General features: G+C 40.6%; 1 protein-coding gene across 2 annotated transcripts in view; it reads left to right on the top strand.

The window, feature by feature from the left end:
• TENM1 (teneurin transmembrane protein 1) overlaps nucleotides 1-23033 on the top strand; it is a 254046-nt gene that overhangs the window by 207170 nt on the left and 23843 nt on the right. For both annotated transcript variants that reach the window (XM_059824549.1, XM_059824548.1), the window contains 3 exons: nucleotides 703-857; nucleotides 19536-19902; nucleotides 21707-22217. In XM_059824549.1, the coding sequence (XP_059680532.1) occupies nucleotides 703-857; nucleotides 19536-19902; nucleotides 21707-22217 (1033 nt within the window). The remainder of the gene's footprint in view (nucleotides 1-702; nucleotides 858-19535; nucleotides 19903-21706; nucleotides 22218-23033) is intronic.

The following is a 23033-nucleotide window of genomic DNA, read 5'->3' as shown; positions in this document are numbered from 1 at the left end:
AGTGCTAAAGCTATTGCAGATCCAGGAGTGGGAGGACTGCACTAGCTCCTGCTGAAGCCCGTTGTTGTCATGAGGCCGGTTCCAGCACATGACCATCATCTTGGGCAGCACAGCACTGCAATACATTCTGCAGCACAGGTATTCCTTCTGCCTGCTAAGCAGAGCCTGCTTTGCACCATTTGAATGTACAGCCCATATCATGACAAAAGTCTCTCTTGCTTTCTGTGGGTGGTTCTTGCTTGCTCAGACACTCTGATTATTCAGACAGTACAGTAAGAAAAAAATACTTGCCTCTGCATGAGAATTAAGAAAGTGAAAATGAAGAAAAATCAACTGTAAGATAAGTTTTTAGAAAAGCTAGTCTTGTCCCACTTTGTGATGGACATGAAGCAAAGTTATTGAAGAGCCTAATTCTATATATATATAGAATTACATTCCAAGCAAAGCCTCTGCTGTTTTGTTCTGTTTCTTCCTCATATCTTCCCTCTTTCTCTGTAAGTCAAAGACAGTCTGATATATGGGCATGATCTTTCCGTATACGGTTTGTATAAGCATCAAATAAGTAATGGGTAGAAAAAAAAGTCATACTTTTTTTAATCAGCAGATTTTCAGAGTCTAAGAGGAGAGAAAACATTTTAAGCCTTTTTTAGATCTAGATAATGTCAGTACTAACACTCTTTTTTACGCTTTCCCTGCATCCAGGTATCACTGTAGATAAGCACGGATTTATTTATTTCGTTGACGGCACCATGATTCGGAAAATTGATGAGAACGGTGTGATCACAACAATAATAGGTTCGAACGGCCTCACGTCAACCCAGCCATTGAGCTGTGACTCTGGAATGGACATCACTCAGGTAGACACCTGGTTTTCATGTATTGTCACTTTTCTACACATTGTGGAGAGAGATAACTTAGTTTCTTGTACAATAATTATATATCAGAATATGCTGGATGAATCGGATAATTCTGGACTGCACAGTATGGAGTGGGTCTTCCATTCACGTGATTATTTTAAGGTGTACCATATAAATGCAAAACTATACACTTGATTTTTTTCCAGGACATGGCATATGAATGTGTAAAGAATACATCATGCTTTAGAAAGTTGCTTGCTACTTTGAGATATATCTTCTAAGGAGTTTATCAGAAGTTTAGAGTGCTTTCCTTTAGTTCAGCATTCAGACTGATTTGCTTGAACTCCTAAATGGAAAAAAATATATATTCTGTTTACATCAAAGTCTGTTCTAAATCATGGAGCATTACAGTAAGTAATTACCCAACAGCAGTATTGTAGTGAAGCTACTGCATTTCAATACATTTCTCAAAGTGCTTTTCAGTTCTTATTTCAAGAGCAGTGTAAAAGAAATTGGACTAAAAGACACTTATTGCATCTCTAGTTTATGCTAAAAAAGATATATAGATAAACATGAAGAAATGTAGATCCTACTCTTGACTAGTCAGTGAGCCACACTTACAGATATCACAAGGACGGGATTGGCCTTTGCCAATAAACATTTGAATTAATCAGCTTCAAAATGGGGGAAAAGCTGTACTTGAAAAAATCTTGAGGCATTCAAGTAACATCCTAAAGTTACATTATGGACTGTGTAAGCTAATAACCAGGATCCAGTTAATTTTGCGTTTCATTGTCTCCCTGCCCTTTTCTCAGTCCTTCACAATTGGAAAATCACAGTTAAAATACACTGCGTAACAATGGTAAGAGCTTGTTCCTCGTTTCTAAGTAGACTTTGAGTAATAGCAGGTGACTGTGATCTTGTATTCACGTGGAGTCAATGTTTTGGGTAGCTCTTATCAAATTTCACAGGGACAAACGATGGAATCTAACACTGCTGTCACAGAAGCACTTGGGGATTTTGTTACTAGAGTCAAAACAGAAAAATGTGTCCATTTCAGCTGTCACTGCACCCTAAGTATTTGCAAATGTGGGGAGGGGAACCTCAGCTTCCCTGTTCCCAGTTCTGGGATAGACAGGCCTTTGCATTCTCCCTGGTCCAGTAGACACATAATTGTTCTGTGTAAAGCACGACAGGGTCAGCTGGCTTAGTTGCGCTAAACCCAAGCTTAAACTAGCCTAGTAATTCTCTTAAGATCCTATGGCCTCTGGGCACCTTGGCTTCTGCTCTGGCACCTCTTACTGCAGGATAGCTGGTCCTGCAGATGATGAGCAGGAACCCACTACAGCAAGCGGTGCTCCCCAGCTGGAGGCACTGACTCTCCGCCCCGTTGCTACAGACCAGCTGGCAGGAGCGATGCTTCATGGAACTTACAGCTGCCTGAAGCACATTTGCTTGCTTCTTGGATACATATAACAACTGCCTGGGGCATCAATAACCAGATTAGAGATCTCTGAGGTGCAGGGAATGGTGCCAGGTGCAACGTCTGCTCCCTGCCTTCTCCTTGTGATCCGCATCTCAGGCTGTACCAGTAATTGCTTTACTGGCCATATAATGTGTGGCTGTGTATTTGTACTCAAAATTTTGCACATTTTGCTCATTGAAAAAATGTCTCACTAAATCTGAAATGGTGAGTTTTGGTGGGTTTCAATTCCTTTTAAAAAATGCAAATACCCTTTAGCAAATACGTTGCAGCAGGGGGTCTGGCAAATGCGGAAATAAAATTATTTTACTTTTTAAATTGAAATTAAATTAAAAAGGTAAATTTTGGGGGCTGAAATTAAATATGCCAAATTTGTAAGTAGATTTAAATAGCCTTAAAATCCTATTTTTTGGTAGGTTGGCTACTTGCCAGAAACAGGTTTAGTTTACCTTACTCTACAACATAGTTCCAATGCCATGGAGAAAGGGCTTCTGCAAAATCATAGATAAGAAAAAGCATGTCAGAGAGCAAATTCTTCTTCATATTGCTCTCAGGACATCAGCATTCAACTGGGGTAGGGCCTTCTTTTCATAGAAGCAGAAATAAACTTTTTTTTTTTTTTCCATGAACAATCCAGGTGCTTCCATGCTGCAGCACCTGCAGAAAACTATTGCTGCATATTTCTCAAAATTTTGAAAAAGCTTCAGCATTCTGGGAAATCAAGATACGTTCTTACCACATAGATTGAGATAATCTTCAGATAAATTGTGAATGCATGCCAGTAAATGTTCTAAATGACATAGTAAATGATGGCGTATTAAAGTGTCCCTAAAAAGTGGCCAGTCTCATTTTCTAGGTATAGTAATACTTACTGTATAGTTTTCTGTCACTGATAGGTAAAGTCACATTGTTGACAATCTGCAGTATAGATGAACATACAGCTTTTGGAAGCATTTCTTGTTTGGAGGATCTGTTTTGTGGGGGTTTAGGTAAATCTACTTATTGAAATTTTTCACAAATTCCATACTCTTGAGGTTTTTCACATACGCAGTAAAACACAGACACAAGATAAATGCTGAGAATGCATGTTCTGAAAAGTAACTGTATCAAATTTGCTCGATAGTCATCTTCCAAAATTGTTGCTGATAACCAGAAAACTCTATGAAATAATCGCATCCCCTGAAGTCAAGCATGTTAATCTGAAATTATGTCAATGAAAATAAGGGAATGATATTTGCACTTAGTCAGAAACAATTGTATATCCTTGTAAGACTGCTGAGTTTATTCCAGAATGGCATAAACATAAATGAAAAAAGAATTTGGCCCATCTCCACTTAAATTGTTTTTTGGCCAGATTACAAATGGCATTTACATCAAGAGAATGTGGGTTGCTCACAAATTGTGTGTTTAGAGGGACTTATAAAATAGGTTAATAAAATCAATTCTCAAAGCTAAATTTGTTCTGACAATAAAATCAACAACTTGCTCAAAATCAATATTTCTTGATTTACCAAAGTACAAAAATGTACTCTTGAAGTAAACACATAGAATAGCTGCCCATTGTGAAAACTACCATAAATGACAAGCTTTCACTTTAAGGCATTCACTTTAATAAATGAGTTGATTATGAAAGGGTTTAATCATTTATTCCAATATCAGTTTTGATGGAAACACTTCTTATTAATCATTCTGTGTTTGTTATTCACCACCTTCTCATTCTTAAGCATAGTATTCTGCATTCATAACAGGGGGTGAGAAGGACAGCTGGGGTTGAAAAGATTATATATTGTGGCAAATAAACCACCAAGCTCTGACTAATTACTTTAATCTCATACTTCACTGTGAGGATGTTAATCTGAATTTAGAAGGAAAAGGACATTCGGTTGAGGTATTTATATGGTATGCCAGTGTTCTCAGTACTATTTCAGCATGTACAAAACTTGGGTGACTTTTATTCTCAGGACTGATGATTTTAGTGTTCTTCAATTCATTAATAAGGAGAAAATCTAAAGAAAATGGCTCTTCAGAGAATTTATGAATGTATAAGTGTTTATATAACCATATATAATATATATGGTTATGAATATATATGAGTATATACTCAACACTCACCATTGGTGCCAGGATTTTAGCAGACACCTACATTAAAATCAGTTGTTCCAGTGTCTTTCATTCTGATAGAGCTGGTCATATTTTTTGAAAACGCTGCCTCTGAAACCCTGAATACTACAACATCAACAAGAGCTAAATTTTAAAGGCAAAACATTTTTCAAGAATATCAAAAGGTGGTGTTGGTCTTCATTTGTTTTGTGATTTTTTAATATTCACCTCACTAATCTAGGGCACCCAGAATCTGAATGATTCACTTTTCAGATGAGTGCCTCTGCTGCTCAGTCCTTGGCTTCTTCTAGGTCCCGCTCCCATTCTTCATTTCTTCTTTGGATGCTGGTTTGTTGTAGGCTAATTAAACGAATAACAAACCCAGGTTGAACCTTATACTTTTGCATCAGAGCTGGAGGCCCCATGGATAGAGGTAACTGATCTCTGGTCTACTGAGTATCTCCTTCTGTCAAATAGAAGCCCAGCTGAAGAGAATAGAATTACCTGCTGCATCTCCTACCTTCCCCGTACCCTTTGGATAGGAAGACTATTGTAGGTACTCTAAATCAGGGACATAAGCTTTGGTGTAAAATACTCCTACTGACTTCTTGAATTGCTGCACTGCTGACTGCTCTCCGAACTTGCACCAGCAGTGGGCTGGCTGGGGGGACCACCCCGCAGCAGGACCTGTGGCAGGGCCTCCTGGCCACAAGCCGGAACAGGAGTGCTAAGGGAGGAGATTGGGATGGAGAGTGAAAGAAGGGAGAGAGAGGGGCTCATCATTCTGTTTCACTGCCTGATGATTTTGGGCTTGATCCCGGTCTAGATCAGAGACATCTCTAGGTTGCTCTTTTTCTCAAATGTGCATGCTCTCGTGATGTTTGCTGCATCCCTAGGGTATACAGAAATTTTTTGGTCTCATTATTGACAGCAAATGAGAGCGTATTGTGTGGGTACATCTGTCGGTCTGTCAGTATTCTTTTCCTTGCAGTAAATCAAAATCTTGGCCAATTTCAAACAAATTTGTAGAGGAACACCAGCCTTCACAGCAATTAAATTCCTACATATTCCATAAAATTATTAATCCAGTTGAAGGAGAGAGACCTAAAGTGCCCTTTCAAAAGGAAATATTGCAGCATGAGCTTTCTTTTATTAAACTCCAGAGATTCCACTCAGGATCTAATAAATGCTCCATTCACAGGAAAAGCTTCATTTAGTGCTTGGATCTTATTAAACTCCCAAGTCAGTCAGCCATGAGACGGAAGTCCTTAGGAAACCAGACTTCATTAGATCCAGTGTTCATAGAAGTTATATTGACGTTGTGGGAGGTTTTGTGTGAAAGTAAAAACACTTCAGCTCAGCTTGAGCGATAAGCTTCGCTTCTCTTCTGCCTCCATTGCCGTGGTGAAAGCTGAGGAGAGAATTAGCAGATATTTCTACCATCTTGCAATTTCATCCCATATCTTTCCTCCCATGAGAAATACGTGGGCTGAATTTCCATCACTCTGAACCTCAAGTCATTTATATCTGTGCGAGTGGTAGCAGTTAGTATTTGGGAACTGTTTAAACCAATCTCGATCACAGTCCCTGCAAATACAGAGACCAAACATTTGCAAGGCAACAGAAAATGAATCCCAAGAGCTTTCTCTTAGCCTGTAACCATGGCCTTGTTCTTATGCTGATGTCAGTCCCACTAGGCATGAGTCTGTGCCAAAGCAATAGCTCCGGCCTGATTGATGGTGTTAATAACTGTCACTGCTGTGTTCCAAAATGAAAGGTCTGGTTTGAAGACTTTTTCTTGACATTTGCACTTCATCAGCCTTTGTTCAGCAGTTCTCCACGTGAGGGAACCATCTATATTGTGTTGCTTCACATAAACTTCAGTGACACTGCAAAATGTTTTGCTCCCTTATAAAAATGTGACAGTGTTACTTACGTAGGCAATTTGCTTGCACAGGTCAAATTAAAAGGCAGATTTCCAGAACAGGGTTTAAAGGCGACCCACACATGGCAAGAATGCCACGTCCTGGACAGCCTACTTTGAACGATGGAGGAGAGAGGAGACAGCAATAAGTAATGATGCTGAGACCTGCTTGAAATAGTGAAGTGAGAGACAAAATGCTGGAAAGCAGGAGTAAAGATGAGCAGAATTGCTTGGAAATGTAGTATATATCTCAAAAATGCAAACGCTGACATTGCTGCTGGAGTCACAAGTGCTGCAGGCGCTCCCCACCAGCATCTGCACAGGCACAGTATGCTTCAGTGGCATTGTGGAAGCCTTCTGAGCAGAACAAAAAGCTCCCAGGACATGGTGACCTCACTTGAAAGCAGCGATGAGGGTCTGCTCATCGGAGCAAGCACAGCCTGAACAGAACTTTCACTGGGTACGTTTGGAGGCAGGAAAGGAAAATGTGAAAGACAAAAATATGATCTGATGATCATCTGGGAAATGGGGGGAGTGAGCTGCCAGCATAAAAACCAAATTGATTCTAAGCTGAAGTATTTTTAAGCTAGGTTGAGAGTAGGATATCACAAAGCAACTGCAGGATTACATGGAGCAAACTAATTAATTAGTATTGCAGGTTGGAGGAAGACACACTATCCCTTTACGTGTTTCGCTACATGCCCAACAGTATATACTGCATTCTTGTAGAAGCAGAAAGCACAAAACGCTTTCCCATTGGCTTTTTTTTAACACTAGATGCATAATATTCTAATTGTGTTAGAGAGCTGCATGCCACCAAAAAGCAACAACTTTGTTTTCACTGTAGCAAAGTATTGCAAAACTACCCCTGCTCTTGATTTGCTTTTTGTCTTCTACCTGTGTGAGGCTTTTGATACTGTTCTAGTTATGTGTAATTAATGCATCACAAATATTCCAAATCTCTGAACTGTGTTTTTCAGTGTTATATTTTTCTAGTATAAAGTCGTCTTATTCTCTGGTTCTTTTTACTCTGCTGCTTAATTTCATGTTCGTTCTTCTCTGGCTTTGCTGGCATACCAGAGAAGCTAACTAGAGTGGAAGTTGTGGCCCCAGCAAAATCAGCAGCTGGTTTGCCACTGACTTCAGTGGAACTGGGGCTTCTCACTGGGTGCTTTTCCAAGCTTAATTGAAAGGGTAGTGAGTGGCGAGTGGCAAGGAGCAACAGTATCCTGAGAGAATGTATGTGTTTCTGAAAAATAGACCAAAACAGGTAATGGACAGAGCCTTTACTGAGGCGTTTTCAAACCTTACACCCACCCACCCACCCCCAATTAATTGTTAGTCTTTGGAAACCATAAGCCTATACAAAATAATGCCAGCCATAATAGCATATGCAGGAACAAGCAGTCACTAATATTCATACTTTGAAGCAAAACCAAGCTGAAAGCCTTTCTAAAAAAAGGATCTTCAGGTAGAAGATAAAATAATCTTTTCCCAGGGGTAGAGGAGAGGTTAAGTAGCCTCTCTTTAACAGGAGCTGAGAGAAGAGAGGCTCATAGGATTAGGACCTCAGGTGGAAAAAAGTCTGTGAGAGCTCATGAATCAAACTTGTAGGTGTATAATGTGATTTTTAGAATATCAAACAGAAAGCAGGATGGTTTCATCACAGCTAATTTATATTCTAATCAAATTATTCTATCACTGAGTTTGAAATATTAGTCATAGAAGGGAGATAGCATGCGATGAAGTCACACTGCAATTTCTTCCTTAAAGCCCAAGTGCACTTTTTATATTGGTCACCTGCAAAACAGCAATTTATTTCAATTATCTGCCATAAATAATGCATTACTACTGAGTAAAAGGCTATGGATATTTTAATCAACTCTTCCAGCGATTGCATTTTTTTCTTTGATTGTTGAGGCAGGGAGCATTAGACGCTTGGTGGTGGAGTGAAGGAGACCTGACAGACCTCTGCTCATGACTTTTCTCTTACTTTTTGCTATACAGAGCCAGGTTTAAATTGTTTTTTTTTAATCATTTGTTTCTAATGAGAAATTGCAAAAACAGAGAAAATTCTGTAAGAATTGGATGGCTGGCAAGAAGGTAGCAGCTCAGCCCTGAGTATAGGTGCTCTCAGGTGCACTTTTGTGACTAACAGAAACCTCCACACTCACCAAATGCTGCCTGCGGGTGCACAAAGGCCCTGTATGTATCCCCAGACTGGTGGGAGTCTGCAATGGGTTGAGACGGATCAGTGACTACATCTGACTTTTTTCATCTGTTGAGGAGACATAGTGGACAAAATGTATGCATGAAGAATATATATACACATAATATATACCCATATATAACTATGTCTATATACAAACATCTATGTACAAATATGTATATGTGGTTTCTACGTATACTGGAGAGCTGCCATAAGTAATCAGCTAGTGAAAGCTGGTCCCTGACATCCTGGAGCCCAAGCCCCGAGAAGGTCTGCTGAGAAGGGAGTGTAGATGTTGATGGGAGCATGCAGAGGCAGGCTGAGCAGGCAATGCCCCTTGTTTTCTTTTAATCCAGTTGTTCATCCACATCCACTAATAACAAGGCCTGCCTGTGATTTAAGAAATATCTGCTTTGATGGAGGCAACTCCTACATTAGCCATTTTTTTAAGATTGTCAGGGCTGGTACTGTGTGTATGTTGCTTTCCTCCTCTGATCAACAGATGTAACAGGTTTTGTGTGTTATAAAGTGAATAACGATAATAATTGAGCTATACGTGGAGCTGTCTTTACTGCCTCTATTCCAAGCCTTTCATATTGCCCAGTGTGTTCTAGTTTGGGCATTTGAAGTGTTGCACAGCATTAGGGGAGGGGAGACCAAATGGGCTGGCACAAGTCTGGAGTTTGAGTACGGGGCAGGTTTGAGGCCAGCAGTCACCAGAGGTGGTGGTGTCCCTACCGCAGAGATGTCGCACACTGCTGGGGTAGAAATTGCTGCATTGACTATGTCAGAGGAAGATTGTCCTACATCTTAGAGGAGTGAGGAATGATCCATGGACTCCTGTCTGTCTTCTCAACAGCACAGATCAGGAGAAAGCTTACAGAAATAAAGGCATAAAACAAGTGTAAGTGCAAAAAGCGATATAAGCATTTAATTCTATTGTCAGGTCATTGAAATTTTACATAGCTGCAAACTGCTGTAAAAGAAAGTGTGGGTATGGTTGTATGACTGAAAGCATTGCACTGCAATAACCAGCGGAAGAGGGGTCAAAAAAGCTAGCACAGTCATACTTCTGGCCTGCAGATTGCTCCAGGTGCTAAGGGGAACCTGAAAGTCTGCAGATCCTGTCAAAACAATACTGTAATAATAATAGCTTACAAAGGGCAGGACTTTGAAGCATGTCAGCACGAGGGAACTCTAGAGGGTGTTGTTCCCTCGCTGCCGGGGTACTTCTCGGGTCTCAAAGCTGGTTATAAACAAAAACTGGAAAGGTTTTAGTACCAAGAGGTGGTGCTTTGGAGGTAGTAGTGATATTTCCAGTATTATTATTAGGAGTAAGTTTGCCCTGAGTTATGCTTACAAGCTGCTGAAATCAAACGAAAGTAAGCTGTGTCAACCACAGAAAGTAACGTGGCAGGAGCTGCAGCCTGGGCAATGACAGCTAAGAATGCCTGATTTCCCCTCTTCATGATACCGTGTTCGCTTCAGCATCTTTTCCACCCTTGTTCCTGCCAAGGAGAAAAAAATGAAAGGACACCGTGTCAGTGGGGGAATAAAAAAATGCAAATGTCAAGACAGAAACTGGTTGTATCCATTTGTAGCATGTCATACAGACGTTACATTTATAGCTGTGCATTATGAAGTTTAGGCCACAGAGAGAGACACAAACAGAATGATAGAGAGCGACGTTTTATTCAGTATGTTACTCTGACAATAACACCCACATTTACAAACAAATTAGCTAAAAATGTCTGAAGGACATTCAGCTTTTACAAACTGGGCCTCATCTCCTGCTGATAGATTCCTTTGGGATGGGTATGGCATGCAAAATGATACACTGCCTTGGAGAATAAATTTATGAAGTTTAGCAATGTAGGTCACATTGCAGGAAAATCATAAATGTCTGAACATCACTCAATAGCCATTCAATCAACTGCTGAAAGCAAAATGGGAAACTGAACAGCGTGTAGCTGTCTCTGGTGAGAATTGGGGAAAGTCATGATATCATGTAAAACCCTTTAGGTCCTCCATCCATATGTATTTCTTTTTTCTTTTATTTTCCTTGCCAGTTCAGAGTTATATTTCTGTGTCCATACCAACAGTGACAACAAAACCAACATGTTTTTTACTGTTACTACCATGAACTGTAAGAAGTGTGTTGGGTGGCTCATGCAAAGTATGCCAAAAATGCCTAATGCCAAAAATTTGGGGAATCAAGAGAGGCCAAATGGTTGAAACTTGGTGTAAGTAGCCTAGTCATAAGGAAGTAATTGCATTGTGAAATGATTTTTGTATGCTCCCATCCAGAAGGATTTAAAACTTACGCTATTTGCTTCAGTCTTTTTGGATTTGGTTTGAAGGAATAAAAAAAAAGAAGATATTTTAAAAGGACATTTCTAGATCTAGCACTGTCTGGAGATTCCTGTTATTTCCTAGATCTAGAAATTGCTGAGTGCCTGAGATCCAGAGATTTAGAACTTCGCTAGAGATGTCGAGAGCCTTTCTGAAGACATCTAGCACCTTTGTAGACCTGGGGGCTTTCTAGATCTAGAGCTTTTTGGAGCCAGGGAGGGGGGCATCCATGGCTTCTGGAGCACATCTAGAGACTCACTAGATCTTCTTCCTGGGATGGTTTGGAAGCCTTTTAGAGCTTTTCCTCAGAGCCTACCGAGCACTTCTCCAGAGCCTTTCTGCAGCCTTTTGTAGCTTGGCAGGCTTTTCTAGATCCAGCACCCTTATGGGCCCTTTCTGAATATAGAACTTTCCAGGGACCCCTTATAGGGCTTCCTGCATGTCCCCATCCCCCCCATCCATCCCCCAGCCCTTTTTGTTTGTTTGTTTGTTTTGCAAGAGGCTTTGTAGAGCTTTCCTGAGCCCTTCTAGGAGCCTTTCTATGACTTTCTAAATCTAGAGCTCAGCTACTGAAAATCAAAAACTTTATTTAGCTATCTGATTAGGAACCTGTTGGAAACCTGATTTCAGGTGCACTTTTAAAGTCTTTGTCTAGAGCCTTTTTGGAAGGCAAGAAAACCGATTGCCTCTCCTTTTACATCAAGGTTGTTTCCATCCCAGGCTTATTTAGTTGAGTGGTATTTCTTGGATTTTGCTTGAAAAAACATTAGTCCTATATTTTATCCTTGTAAGCTTTTCTGGCACAGTCTGATAATGCATATCCAAATATGCATCACAGTAGTAACCAATGCCCTTAGCTGACAGAAATTTAAAATAGAGTGTCTGCTTACAGTCTCAAGCTAGAATCAAACATTCTCCAGTGCGCTTTCTTGTGAGTATCTAATCAATGTAAATACTCATATAGAAGGATTGCTGCATGAAATTCAGTTGTCTTGTTTGTTCTGCAAAATGCAAGATGCCTAATTTTTTTATTAGCTGTTTGAAGTCTAACAGTCTTTCAATGCAGCATGACAGCTAGTTAGATTACATTCATTTTGCTCTGTTGAAATATCTATTGCGTAAATACTTGTGAAAAAATAGTTGCAGAAAATCATGTCGTGATAACACTGAATCACAGAATCATTAAGGTTGGAAAAGATCATCAAGCCAACCATCAACCCAACCCCACCATGCCCACTAAACCATGTCCTGCAGTGCCACGTCCACACGTTCCTTGAACACCTCCAGTGATTGTGACTCCACCACCTCCCTGGGCAGCCTGTTCCAATGCTTCACCACTCTCTCAGGAAACACATTTCTTGTAATATCCAGCCTAAACCTCCCCTGGCGCAACTTGAGGCCATTTCCTCTTGTCCTATCACTTGTCACTTGGGAGAAGAGACCAGCACCCACCTCTCTGCAACCTCCTTTCAGGGCGTTAATCTTGGTGCTAATTTTTGTAAAAGTAAGGACTCAAATAACTTCAGTTGCTTTTTCTGCCTAGGTTTTTTGTATCTATAGGGAAAAAATATGTATAATTTAACGTTAAAAATCAAACTTTTCTATAATCGTTTTGCTTTAACTCTCTGCTACAGTTTAGTAAAGAATTAGTTCACTCTTACAATGGATTAAAAAAAGCTATTACTATTGAATTGTGTATCATTGTAGGAATTTGCCATAGAAGATGTCTTGCCATAAACATGAATTGCAGAATATCTGTTTTTCCCAACCTTCTTTCTTTCGCTTACAGAAGTTGTATTTGTGAGTAATGGTGTAACTTGTAAGGGAAAGCTTGAATCACAGAAGTGAATTTGCATTTTCTTGTGAAAGCTGTGGAGTTAGCATTTGTTCTGATCCTTGCAGGAATGTGTTTGGCAGCCCTGATCCGGCAAGGAGGCAGTTGTGGCTCCCGCACGTCTGACTGGCAACCTCCTGGCAGTGGCTCCTTGTCGTTTGCTTCCCCCAGTCTCACTTTCTGCCCAGCCCTGGGGTCAGGGCAGCGCTGCCCTGAGGAGCAGTGCTGTTGTCGGAGACAGTTTCCTGGACACAAATCTGTATGAAGTTTTAATTTCAAGAATTTAATCTAAATTATAATTTCGAGTTTGACTCAGGATTCAGGGCAGAGTCAGAGTATTTGGGTGATATATTCACAGTGGCTGGTGTTGCTCAAAGGCAGGGCTTTCACTTTCCTTGCTTTTTTCAGTTTTGGAAATTTCATTTCTGTGTATCGTCTCTTCCTCTCAGTTTTCAGGTCAGATGCTTTTATGAACCTCAATAGTTATTGGAAGCAAAAGACACCATAACATACTAGCTCCAGCCTCTCACTGTTCTCAGACAGCTTTTAATTACTGCCTCAATTAAAGCTTTTCAAGATCTTCCTCCCACCTTTTCTGCATTGGCAGCACACTGGCTTTCTGTATCCAGAACTTCTGAGCCCAAAACGGAAAGATGGGGCAAAACTAGTGAAAGATTCATTAAGATTTATGCGATCTTATTTTTGTGCCGTGTCATCTGACAAGCGCAGGACCTGGAACTGCAAGTTGGAAAGTAAGGCAAAATGGAAACAGTCCTGTTATTAGCTAGATTTCCACCTGGTTCCGCTTCCTCCTTTTGGCCATGCAAATTAACTGCAACAGTATGTTTGGAGGACATCTATTCCCACTCCAGCACTGGAGACGCGTTTGAGGTAGATTCAAATTCATGGTCTATTTTGAGATACTTTAATTGAAGAGTCGAAGATTCCTCCTCTCAGAGGTACCAGCCTGATCGAAATACTTTGTAAATTCCTTCTGGGTGTTTAACGAAGTATTTCTTTCATAACCTGTATAAACCATGGGTACCATGTTTAAACAGACTTAAATGGCTTAGGAATCTTAAGTCCCATTGATTTTCATAGTCAATGGGCTTATGTGATTCTGCATAATATTCCCTCTATTATTAAATAAAGACGATGTGAAACCCGTCCCCATAGAAATCAACTTTTCCTATCGATTTAGTAGACCCAAGATTCCTCATACGGTCTTTGAAGTTGTGAAGCAGAAAAAAATCATAAAAAAGAAATTATGAAACAAGAAGAGAGCTGGAAAGCAAGAGCATAGCTGATCTTGTGGCAAGTGAAGCGAAGACAAGCAGTGAAAACTGTTAGAGTGGTGCGTCGCCTTCACATTTCTCACTGGGTCCCTCATCTGCTGGAAATAATTGACGGCAAAGGCAGGTTGGTGGGGAGACTACCCGAGCTATGATGCCAGAGAACTGGTGGCCTCAGACCTCTGAGCTGCATCTGTAAATGTGCCACAGCTGTTTTCCCAGCCCAGGGTAGAAAACAATGGTCGTTAGGCTGCAAAACTCATTTATTTGGGTTTTTCACTGGAGAACAATGAATGCAGAGAGAGCAACATTTGTGAAGTTTAGAGCAGGGACTGCTACAGCTGAACTGTATAATTCTGAATTTTATAACATGCAGTATCAGGAGCATGAGAAACAAAGGCTCCTCCAGCGTGGGAGGAGGCTGTAATCCCACCGCGGGGAAGGGTTCCCCGGTGTCAGACCGCAGGAGCTGCATTGTGTCTCTGTGTGCCATTAAGAAAGAAGCTAAGCTGCTGAGAGGAGCTGACAGTGTCAGTGTCAACAAAAGAAAGAGCCCAGAAGTGAGAGCAAACTGACAGAAAATGATGAAAAAATATCCGTGGTTGTCAACTGTGAGAAAATAGAGAGAAATACACGTAGTGAGACATCCTGTAAAAAGTTCAGGGAAGCAGAACCAGTCTCCTTCAGCCTTGTAAACTACACGCTCACTCCTGATGGACCACCTGTGCGAGTCCTTCCTCGGAGCCATTTCTCTCGCAGAAGGAAGGAGAAAGAAGGGTTTGGGTGGGAAGAAAAAAAATGCTATTTAGAAGGATGTTGTGGTGAGTAAAAGGGTTTGGCCTAGAAACAACAGCTGAAGTGAGTATAAATAAGAGAAGACGAAAAAAGAAAGTTAGCAGCAAAAGAGAAATATGGAGGATGTTATGATCAGGTCTGCAATTGCATATCGGAGAGCAGAATAAAGGCAAAGGTAGCGTAAACAGAAGTACTTGAAGCTGAGCAGTACAGATAGGAAGTAATCCATCAGTCAGGACTATCGGAAAAAATTGGGCATGAATTTCATGCTACTACATGAAATTGAATCAAAATACACAAGCAATGCATGGCAAGAAATCAAAGCAACGGTGAAGCCTTTTTAGGGATTTATGCAGCTTCTTATAATCCATGATAAAGGAACTTATCCCAGTGAAATTTAGCCCCATAACAAAACAGTTAAGCTCTTGAAACCTGCGTCTGCAGACAAGGATAAATTTTTCCCTCTTTACTTTTCTTACTTTGATATGAACAGTAGAATTTGTTTGATCTGATTTGTTTAAAATAGTACCAAAAATGCCACAGCAGTAAAATGTCATGCAAAATGTGCAGAAAGTTTTAGCCATATGGTCAAAATCAAAAGTGAAACAGTATTCTTCACAAACTAACACTTAAATATGTGTGCATGTGCGGGCGTGTATGTTTAAGAAGTATATGAGTGCAGGCTCTCCTATCAGTGCTACTTTGCAAAAAACTCACATTATTTATTTAGTTGTAAAGCTTTGCTGGGGGAATAATATTTAAATATTTCAAAACCAGATAGGTGGGTAGATAGTTATATAAGCGTATGCGTATTTTGCAAGAAAGAAACAAAGAAAAAAAATACCATTCGGGTCTGAGGGCTATATAACTACCTAAATGTAGCTCTCCCAGTGAAAATTCGGTTAAACTGAAGCCACCTTAGTGCACTTTGTATTTTCCAGAACAGTTGACATGAAAAAATGTATTAGAAAGCCAGACCAGTAGGTGTTAATTTTGCACTTCTCAAACGAGAGATTGATTATTAGATATAGCTGTAGCCTTTATCTTGACAGTTAAATGCTGAATTCCCAGAAAAGTTGACATGTTAATACTTATATGCAAAAGGTCTCATTGCTTAAGGGTTCACTTGTTTCGGCAGTGATTTTCATTGCATATACTCAGTCTCTGGTGAACCAAACCAGAATTGTCACCGGAAAATTTCAAACAGTGAAGAATGTGAGGTACTGACTGCTGCTGAACAAACCTTGTCTGTTGGTTTATAATGGGATAATCAGCAATGCCGTTTCTGTACACTGCTCAAAACAAGAAGCCATCAAATATAAGAAAAAACACTTGCAACTGGCCCAATTTTGAGTTATAAGAAAAATATACGTAAATAGGAGAGGACTTTTTACAGGGGCTTATGAAGTACTGCTTCAAATTAAAAAGTATATTAACTGATTTAATACTCTAATCCTATCTGAAGTTTTGTCTGGAAAAACGTTTTAATAGGCACAGTCATATCTGATAAGAATTGAAGTGCTTCTCTCTAATATGTTTATTGGCTCTGAATGAAGCACAACTGATGGTTTGGTCACAGAAACCTGCCAGAGGGCAGCTTGCTTGAAAAGAAAAGAAACAACCGGTGACTTTTCAAGGTAACAGTGAACCTGAGGGTGCAGTTACACTTCAGCTTAAGCTGATTTAGGTGATTAGTTTTTAGCCAGCAAACTGTCCTGAACCTGCTCTCTGTAGGAGCACAGAAGCACTGGCCTTGCTGCCCGGGGCAGGGACGGGGTGGTACCGCAGCAGCCCCAGTTTACACCAGTTTAAGATGCCTTGAAGTCTCACCCTGGCAAGAACAGTGCAGATTTTCTCTGAATTTGTGAAATTTGTCTTCAGATTAGGAATGCTCAAGGGTTTGTGTTTGTGTGTATGTTTGATTTTAATTGGCCTATTTCACTTTTTTTTTCCCCCTCTAGTTGCACTAGCATAAGCTTGCAGTGAGCAGCAGTTGGTTTTTGTGCTGCAATCTCCAGACAGGTACATGCTAGCGTTAATATTTCACCTGGGATTAAACCATTAATACATCCATGGCTGCTTTAAACTGAGGAAGGAGAAGCTGTAGCCATACCTTCTGTGAGCTTTGCAGAGCAGAGCACTAGGCAATGGTTCCGGTGTAGTAACCAAAATTGTTTAGACGTTCCCAACTAAAATTTTATTGGTTTTTACCATAATGCAGCTAGATTTACAGATGTGATCGGTATGAAAGCAAATGTGCTTAGTTAACAGCTGTTAAGCTTTAAGCACATTGCTGCAAGTGAAATGGACAGTCACACAGAAGTTTATTCTGTCTCAATAAACCAAATAAGCCTCAAATCAACCAGAGAAAAAGTTGGTTTGGCCCAAACCAGTCCCTGTTTATCTGCAAGACACCAGGCATACCTGCACAGTGGGAGGAATTCAAATTATTCACTGGGGAAAGGCAGTGTGGCTGGTCCACGAAGGAAAACCAGCTATTAAGACATGGCAGGTGCTATGCAGAGTCATTATGGCAAAAACAGATAGTTTCAGCCCAAAGTTTTTATCACTAATAATCTAGTTATGATTAATCAAAGATTATTATTACAGCAGAGTGATCTGTGAAGGAGGCCGTTAAAGTTGAAGGTGTCTGCTTCCCATTAAAAAGAATCCATTTACTTTGATAGAGCAATCAAATGTTGTGCATTAAAGGTACATTGCAAATATGGTTTTTTCTAAGTTTCCTGAAGATAGCCTTGTAGAGATTTTTAGGCTAACTAAAGAGTTTTATTTGGTGTCCCAGTGAACTCTCAGCTGAAGCATGAGCTAACAGCAGTGTGTAAACCAGCCCTAGCACAGCGGGTGGAATCTGGGCAGTCTCACACGCGCACAGTAATCAGCACCTTTATGGGAGGAATCTGTTTCCAACTGTTTCACCGCATTTATCATCATTTGGAAAGACTCTACCACCTGGTTCAGAAGAGATCTTGAACCCAACAGCATTAGTCTTAATGCCAGTTATTATGCTGTCTAGTAAAATGGACTGGGCACAAGAAGGAGTTCAATTACGCCGTGAGCCTTCATAATTGTGTGGTGCACCACGTAACCATGCAGGGCAAGGCACGGTAGCCGCAATGCCCTCACTTTATTAAAACATCAATTATCAAACCAGCAATGTACTTCTGGAAATGAGATTATTCGGGAAATACTGGTGCTTGAGAAAGGGAGAGTCTTGGCCTCCAGCCTGGTTCCTGAGCTGACCCCAGGCGAGCAGGTGGCTTGTGATGGCCGCACACTCCACCATATGCTATTCCTCAGTGCTGAGCATTGTATTAGCATCTGCAGTCTCTAAATTCATAGATCTTTTAATTAGCACAGTGGAAAAATGAGCAAAAACAGCAACAAAATCAGTAAATGAAATAATAGAAGCTTCTGTGACATTTAAAGCACATAAAGTGGTTACATTTTAGCCTGGTATTTATTCTCTTCTGATGATGGAAATATTTAGTCCAGAAAAATTCCACTCGGATAAAAGCAGCCATCTCTTCACGAAGGATAACAAGCAAAGCATCCTGAGACAGACAAAAATAGACTGTCTTGCAATCTCGGTGGCTCAGTTGTTCTCTGACCTTTCCATAGCCAAGCTGCAGTCCAAATCCTCCACTGGCCATTAGGTGGGGAGAGGGACCAGTCTCCTCTGTTGTTGTTTCCCAGTTCAGCAATCCTGCACTGCCTATTGAGCTCTCTCAACAGGAGGAATTTGAAGCTCTGGCCAGTACATGCTACAATCAGCAGCCTACATACTGGTTGTCTTTCTGGTTGACAGGCTGCCCCACCTTTAATTGGGAGTATGTTTAATTCCTCCAGATCCTGATGCAACAGGTCTCGGGCGAGTGAGGTCATTCTTCTACTGTTTCCTCCAGCATGGTGTGGAAACTTTGCTTGGTTGGCACTCTCACCTGCATGGAAAAAGGCAAAAAGCTACCCTTAAATATGAAGAATTTAATTAATCCGTGACTGAATTACTGAATTCACAAAGCAAAATCATTATAAGTAATTACGGCTTGGCTATTGTATCAGGTGAAGTGTGATATATTGGTGTATTATTACGTTACAAAGAATTAACGAGCTTATATTTCTTACGGCGTATAAGTCTTATCAACATTTCTCGCTTAGTAAATAAATTGTGGAAATGTGTCGTACTCTTCTAGTATGTCATTTTCCTTTGGTACTAACAGTCAATTAAAGTCTTAGGACATTGACAACCTCTAACTGCTTTCCACTCTGCCAGTGTTGACTGCAACCTTGAAACAATAACATTCAGACCTGGAAAATTTTCTGGCTGATGTTGCATGATGTGAAGTGTGTGTTTTTATTTGCATGACTGCATAGGTATAATAAAGTTCCCACCTTAATGGACTTGTGCAAATACCTCTCAGAGGGTGCTAAATTACTTTTCAAATCAAGTTTTTTTCCCCACTGGACCTGGACCTCAGAAAAGAGTATGCATGTTGAAACTTCTTCTGCCAAACCCAATTAAAGGTACATACTAGAGAAGCAGTACTGGGTGAATCCACCAAGTGTGTCGATGACGTGGTGATCAGAGATGGTTGAATGAAACTGGCTTACGATTTTAATAATTCTTTTTTCTCTTTTTTTTCCCTGCCTCCCCCTTGATTTTTTTTCCAGGTGCGGTTAGAGTGGCCAACAGACCTCACAGTGAACCCTCTAGACAATTCACTGTATGTCCTGGACAACAACATTGTCCTGCAGATCTCTGAGAACAGGCGTGTGCGAATTATTGCAGGGCGCCCCATTCATTGCCAGGTGCCAGGCATCGACCATTTCATTGTCAGCAAGGTGGCCATCCATTCGACCCTGGAATCAGCCAGGGCGATCGCTGTATCTCACAGCGGGATACTCTACATTGCAGAGACAGATGAAAGAAAGATCAACCGTATACAACAGGTCACAACCAACGGTGAGATCTCTATAATCGCTGGAGCCCCATCAGATTGTGACTGCAAGATTGATCCTAATTGTGACTGTTTTTCAGGTAAGGCGATGCTAGTTAATTCCTGTCTCTTATCTGTTGAGATCCACTGGCACAGCTGCAGGTTAGCAAAGTGACAAGGGGAAGGAGAGACAAGCAATGATTCAGTTTCCTTGGAAAGCCAAAAACCTCAGCAGCAGCTCTTTGTGGATTTCGTCCATTGGATGTAGAGATGTGAGTCTTCCAGTTGGCACTGGAGGAACTTCAGGGTGGACTTAGCTTTTCCTCTTTTGATACAGAGATTACACACCAGTCAAAATTAGTTCCGAGACTGCCTTTCTGTGTCAACTATGTTTGCCTGTGTCGAAGATGGTGCCAGCCCCAGCGCAGATTGCACCTAAATGCTACTGGATCAGGCAGCCCTTCTCACCAAGAAGAGTAGCAAGGTGTTTCACATCCAGTGAGAAACACTACCTTATGCCTTCTCATCACTTGTGGTGTCACACTGCACAACCAGCAAATTGATGCAAGCACAGCATGTTCCTAACTTCTTCTTTGTGTGTTTTAAACTGGAACAGCCAGCGCCAGGCCCACACTGCACCACTGGCCATTCTCAGCAACACAGCTCCTCTCCCCTGCATACACCAGAACAAATGGTGGTGCTTTTTTTCATAAAAACATATTTCATAATGGGACAAAGGACAGCATTCCCATATACAGAGGTGTGCAGTATGTTGTCTTCTTGTCATCTCTAAGAACCACTGTGTTCGACTCCATAATGTCATCATAATTCTTAAGCCTCCCATTTCAAATAAAAGGTTAATTACTGACAAGAAAACATTAAGTATGTCAAGAATGGAGAGAAAAGAATGTAAATGGTCTTCCAGAGAAGGTGGGTTGCTGACCCAGCGTTGTAATGATAATCAAAGCTTCACGTGCATTGCCAAGTGCTGCCAGCTTCAGTTACAGCTGTGGTAGACCAGTGCTGAAAAGGATCCTGTTCAGGGTTCCTGTTGAGGGAAACTGCCCTCAGTGCGGAAAAATTAAAAACTGTGGCAAATCTAATGATTGTGCCAGTGCTGGGTTGGTGAAAGACAGGGTCAGAAGACCAGCTAATTTGTCCATCTCCAAGGAAGCACAGGGTATGCTCAAAATCTCCACCAAATTTCATTTCTCATTCAGAAGGGGAGCAATACAAACAGTAATTTTGTTTCTCTAAGAGTGAGTTTTAATATGCTTTCTTGCTAGTTACAGAAAATCCTGCTCATGTAAAGTCATTTTGATATGCATATACAGCCCATGATAATGCAAATATCCTCCTCCAACCTTAATATACACAAACCAAGTAAATTATCAAGTGATACTGGAAGGGGTGGTTTCTTAAGGCCTTTTTTGACTATTATTCTTCGTTTGTTTTTCTGTAGTGTTGAGTTTTTAATACGTATAAAATAATCTTTGCTTCAATGTCATTTTAGCTGTATTACTGGGTTTTGTTTTCTCTTTGTTTTATTTATAACACGATTCTACTTTAACTACATAACTACATGCCAACAGACAAATAGTGGGGAATGAAACTTCAGGTGTCATGGGTTTTTTCTTTTATAATTTTGCCATTAATGCTTTCCTGTGCAGCAGGGTTTTGGCCTTAGCAAAAATGGTGTAAATGAGACAATTTATATTCTTGTTTGTCTTCACTGAGACTGATTTAGAATTGCACCAACCTTAGATAATATGGATTTAATTAGTTGGAAGAAAATACTGTTTTATTGACCTGTAAATGATACTGAGGAGAAGCAGTGTGTCAGGCTATGGGGATCAGCCTAAATATGGGCATTACAGATTATTAAAATTACCATTTTTCCTCCAGGTGATGGTGGATATGCCAAAGATGCAAAGCTGAAAGCACCTTCTTCTCTAGCTGTCTCTCCTGATGACACACTGTACGTAGCAGACCTTGGCAATGTTCGCATCCGTGCAGTCAGCCGAAACAAGGCTCACCTCAGTGACACGAATATGTATGAGATTGCATCGCCAGCGGACCAAGAACTCTATCAGTTCACCATCAATGGCACCCACCTGCACACGCTGAACCTCATAACGAGGGACTACATTTACAATTTCACCTACAGCGGGGAAGGGGATATTGGCACCATCACCAGCAGCAATGGGAATTCGGTTCACATCCGCAGAGACACGAGCGGGCTGCCCCTCTGGGTCGTGGTGCCGGGGGGCCAGGTGTACTGGCTGACAATAAGCAGCAATGGAGTTCTGAAAAGAGTTTATGCCCAAGGCTACAACCTGGCTCTGATGACATATCCTGGAAACACGGGGCTTTTAGCAACCAAAAGCGATGAAAATGGATGGACAACTGTGTATGAGTAAGTCCGTGACATTAAATGCCTGATGTAAGGAACCCTATTTTAAATTAACATTGAAATTGTTCTAGTCAGTTCTAGTAATTTAAAATGACGCTCTGCAACTGCATGAGAAAGGACAAGTAGTGCTGTTGCACAAGCTTTTACAATGAAACACTACCATTTCTTAAGTGCCGAAGCCTGTCATATGTAAAAGCTCTGTAGGTAGTGCCCATTAATTGTAGCAGAAACTGCCTGAAATTATACTTCATTTGCACTTTATTGTTGTGAATCTGTTTCTCTAAATGAAAATGTGATTGTGGCATTTTTTTGTAACTAAAGAAGTAGAGGCAAATTGTGATATGAATCAGGAATTTGCAAAATTCCTGAGGAAGGCAAAAAGGGGAAAATCAGCATACTCACCCGACAAGGGAGTGTTGCAAAGGCAATTGAGAATCTCAGTGGAAGGAATATTAAAAGACAAGAGTGGACTTGTCTCTATCAGCAGGGGAAGAGGATATACAATAACAAAAGGATATGTAATAGCAAAAGGCTATATATAAAGGGAGTAGGAATGGCCTCATAAGCAAGACGTTCAGGATACCTTTGACGGGGCTTCTAAAGAGCAAGACAAGACAGTTAAAGATGCAGTAAGAACATCCCAATCTGGTCCCAGAGAGAGAACAACCCAGGAGAAAGTTCATTTTTGATTTATAAAGAGGTGTGATGTATCAGGATTTCTCATTATTTATAATTAATTTATAATCCTTGTTTGAAGATATGACAGAGTAGATTATTTTTAGTCATGTGCTTCTCAATCTCAGTAGTCTTCCTCTGTCC

This window comes from Gavia stellata, chromosome 14, assembly GCF_030936135.1.
Source record: "Gavia stellata isolate bGavSte3 chromosome 14, bGavSte3.hap2, whole genome shotgun sequence".
Classification (NCBI taxonomy): Eukaryota; Metazoa; Chordata; class Aves; order Gaviiformes; family Gaviidae; genus Gavia; species Gavia stellata.
Note: the sequence above shows the minus strand (reverse complement) of the source record. Positions and strands in the feature narration are given on the sequence as shown.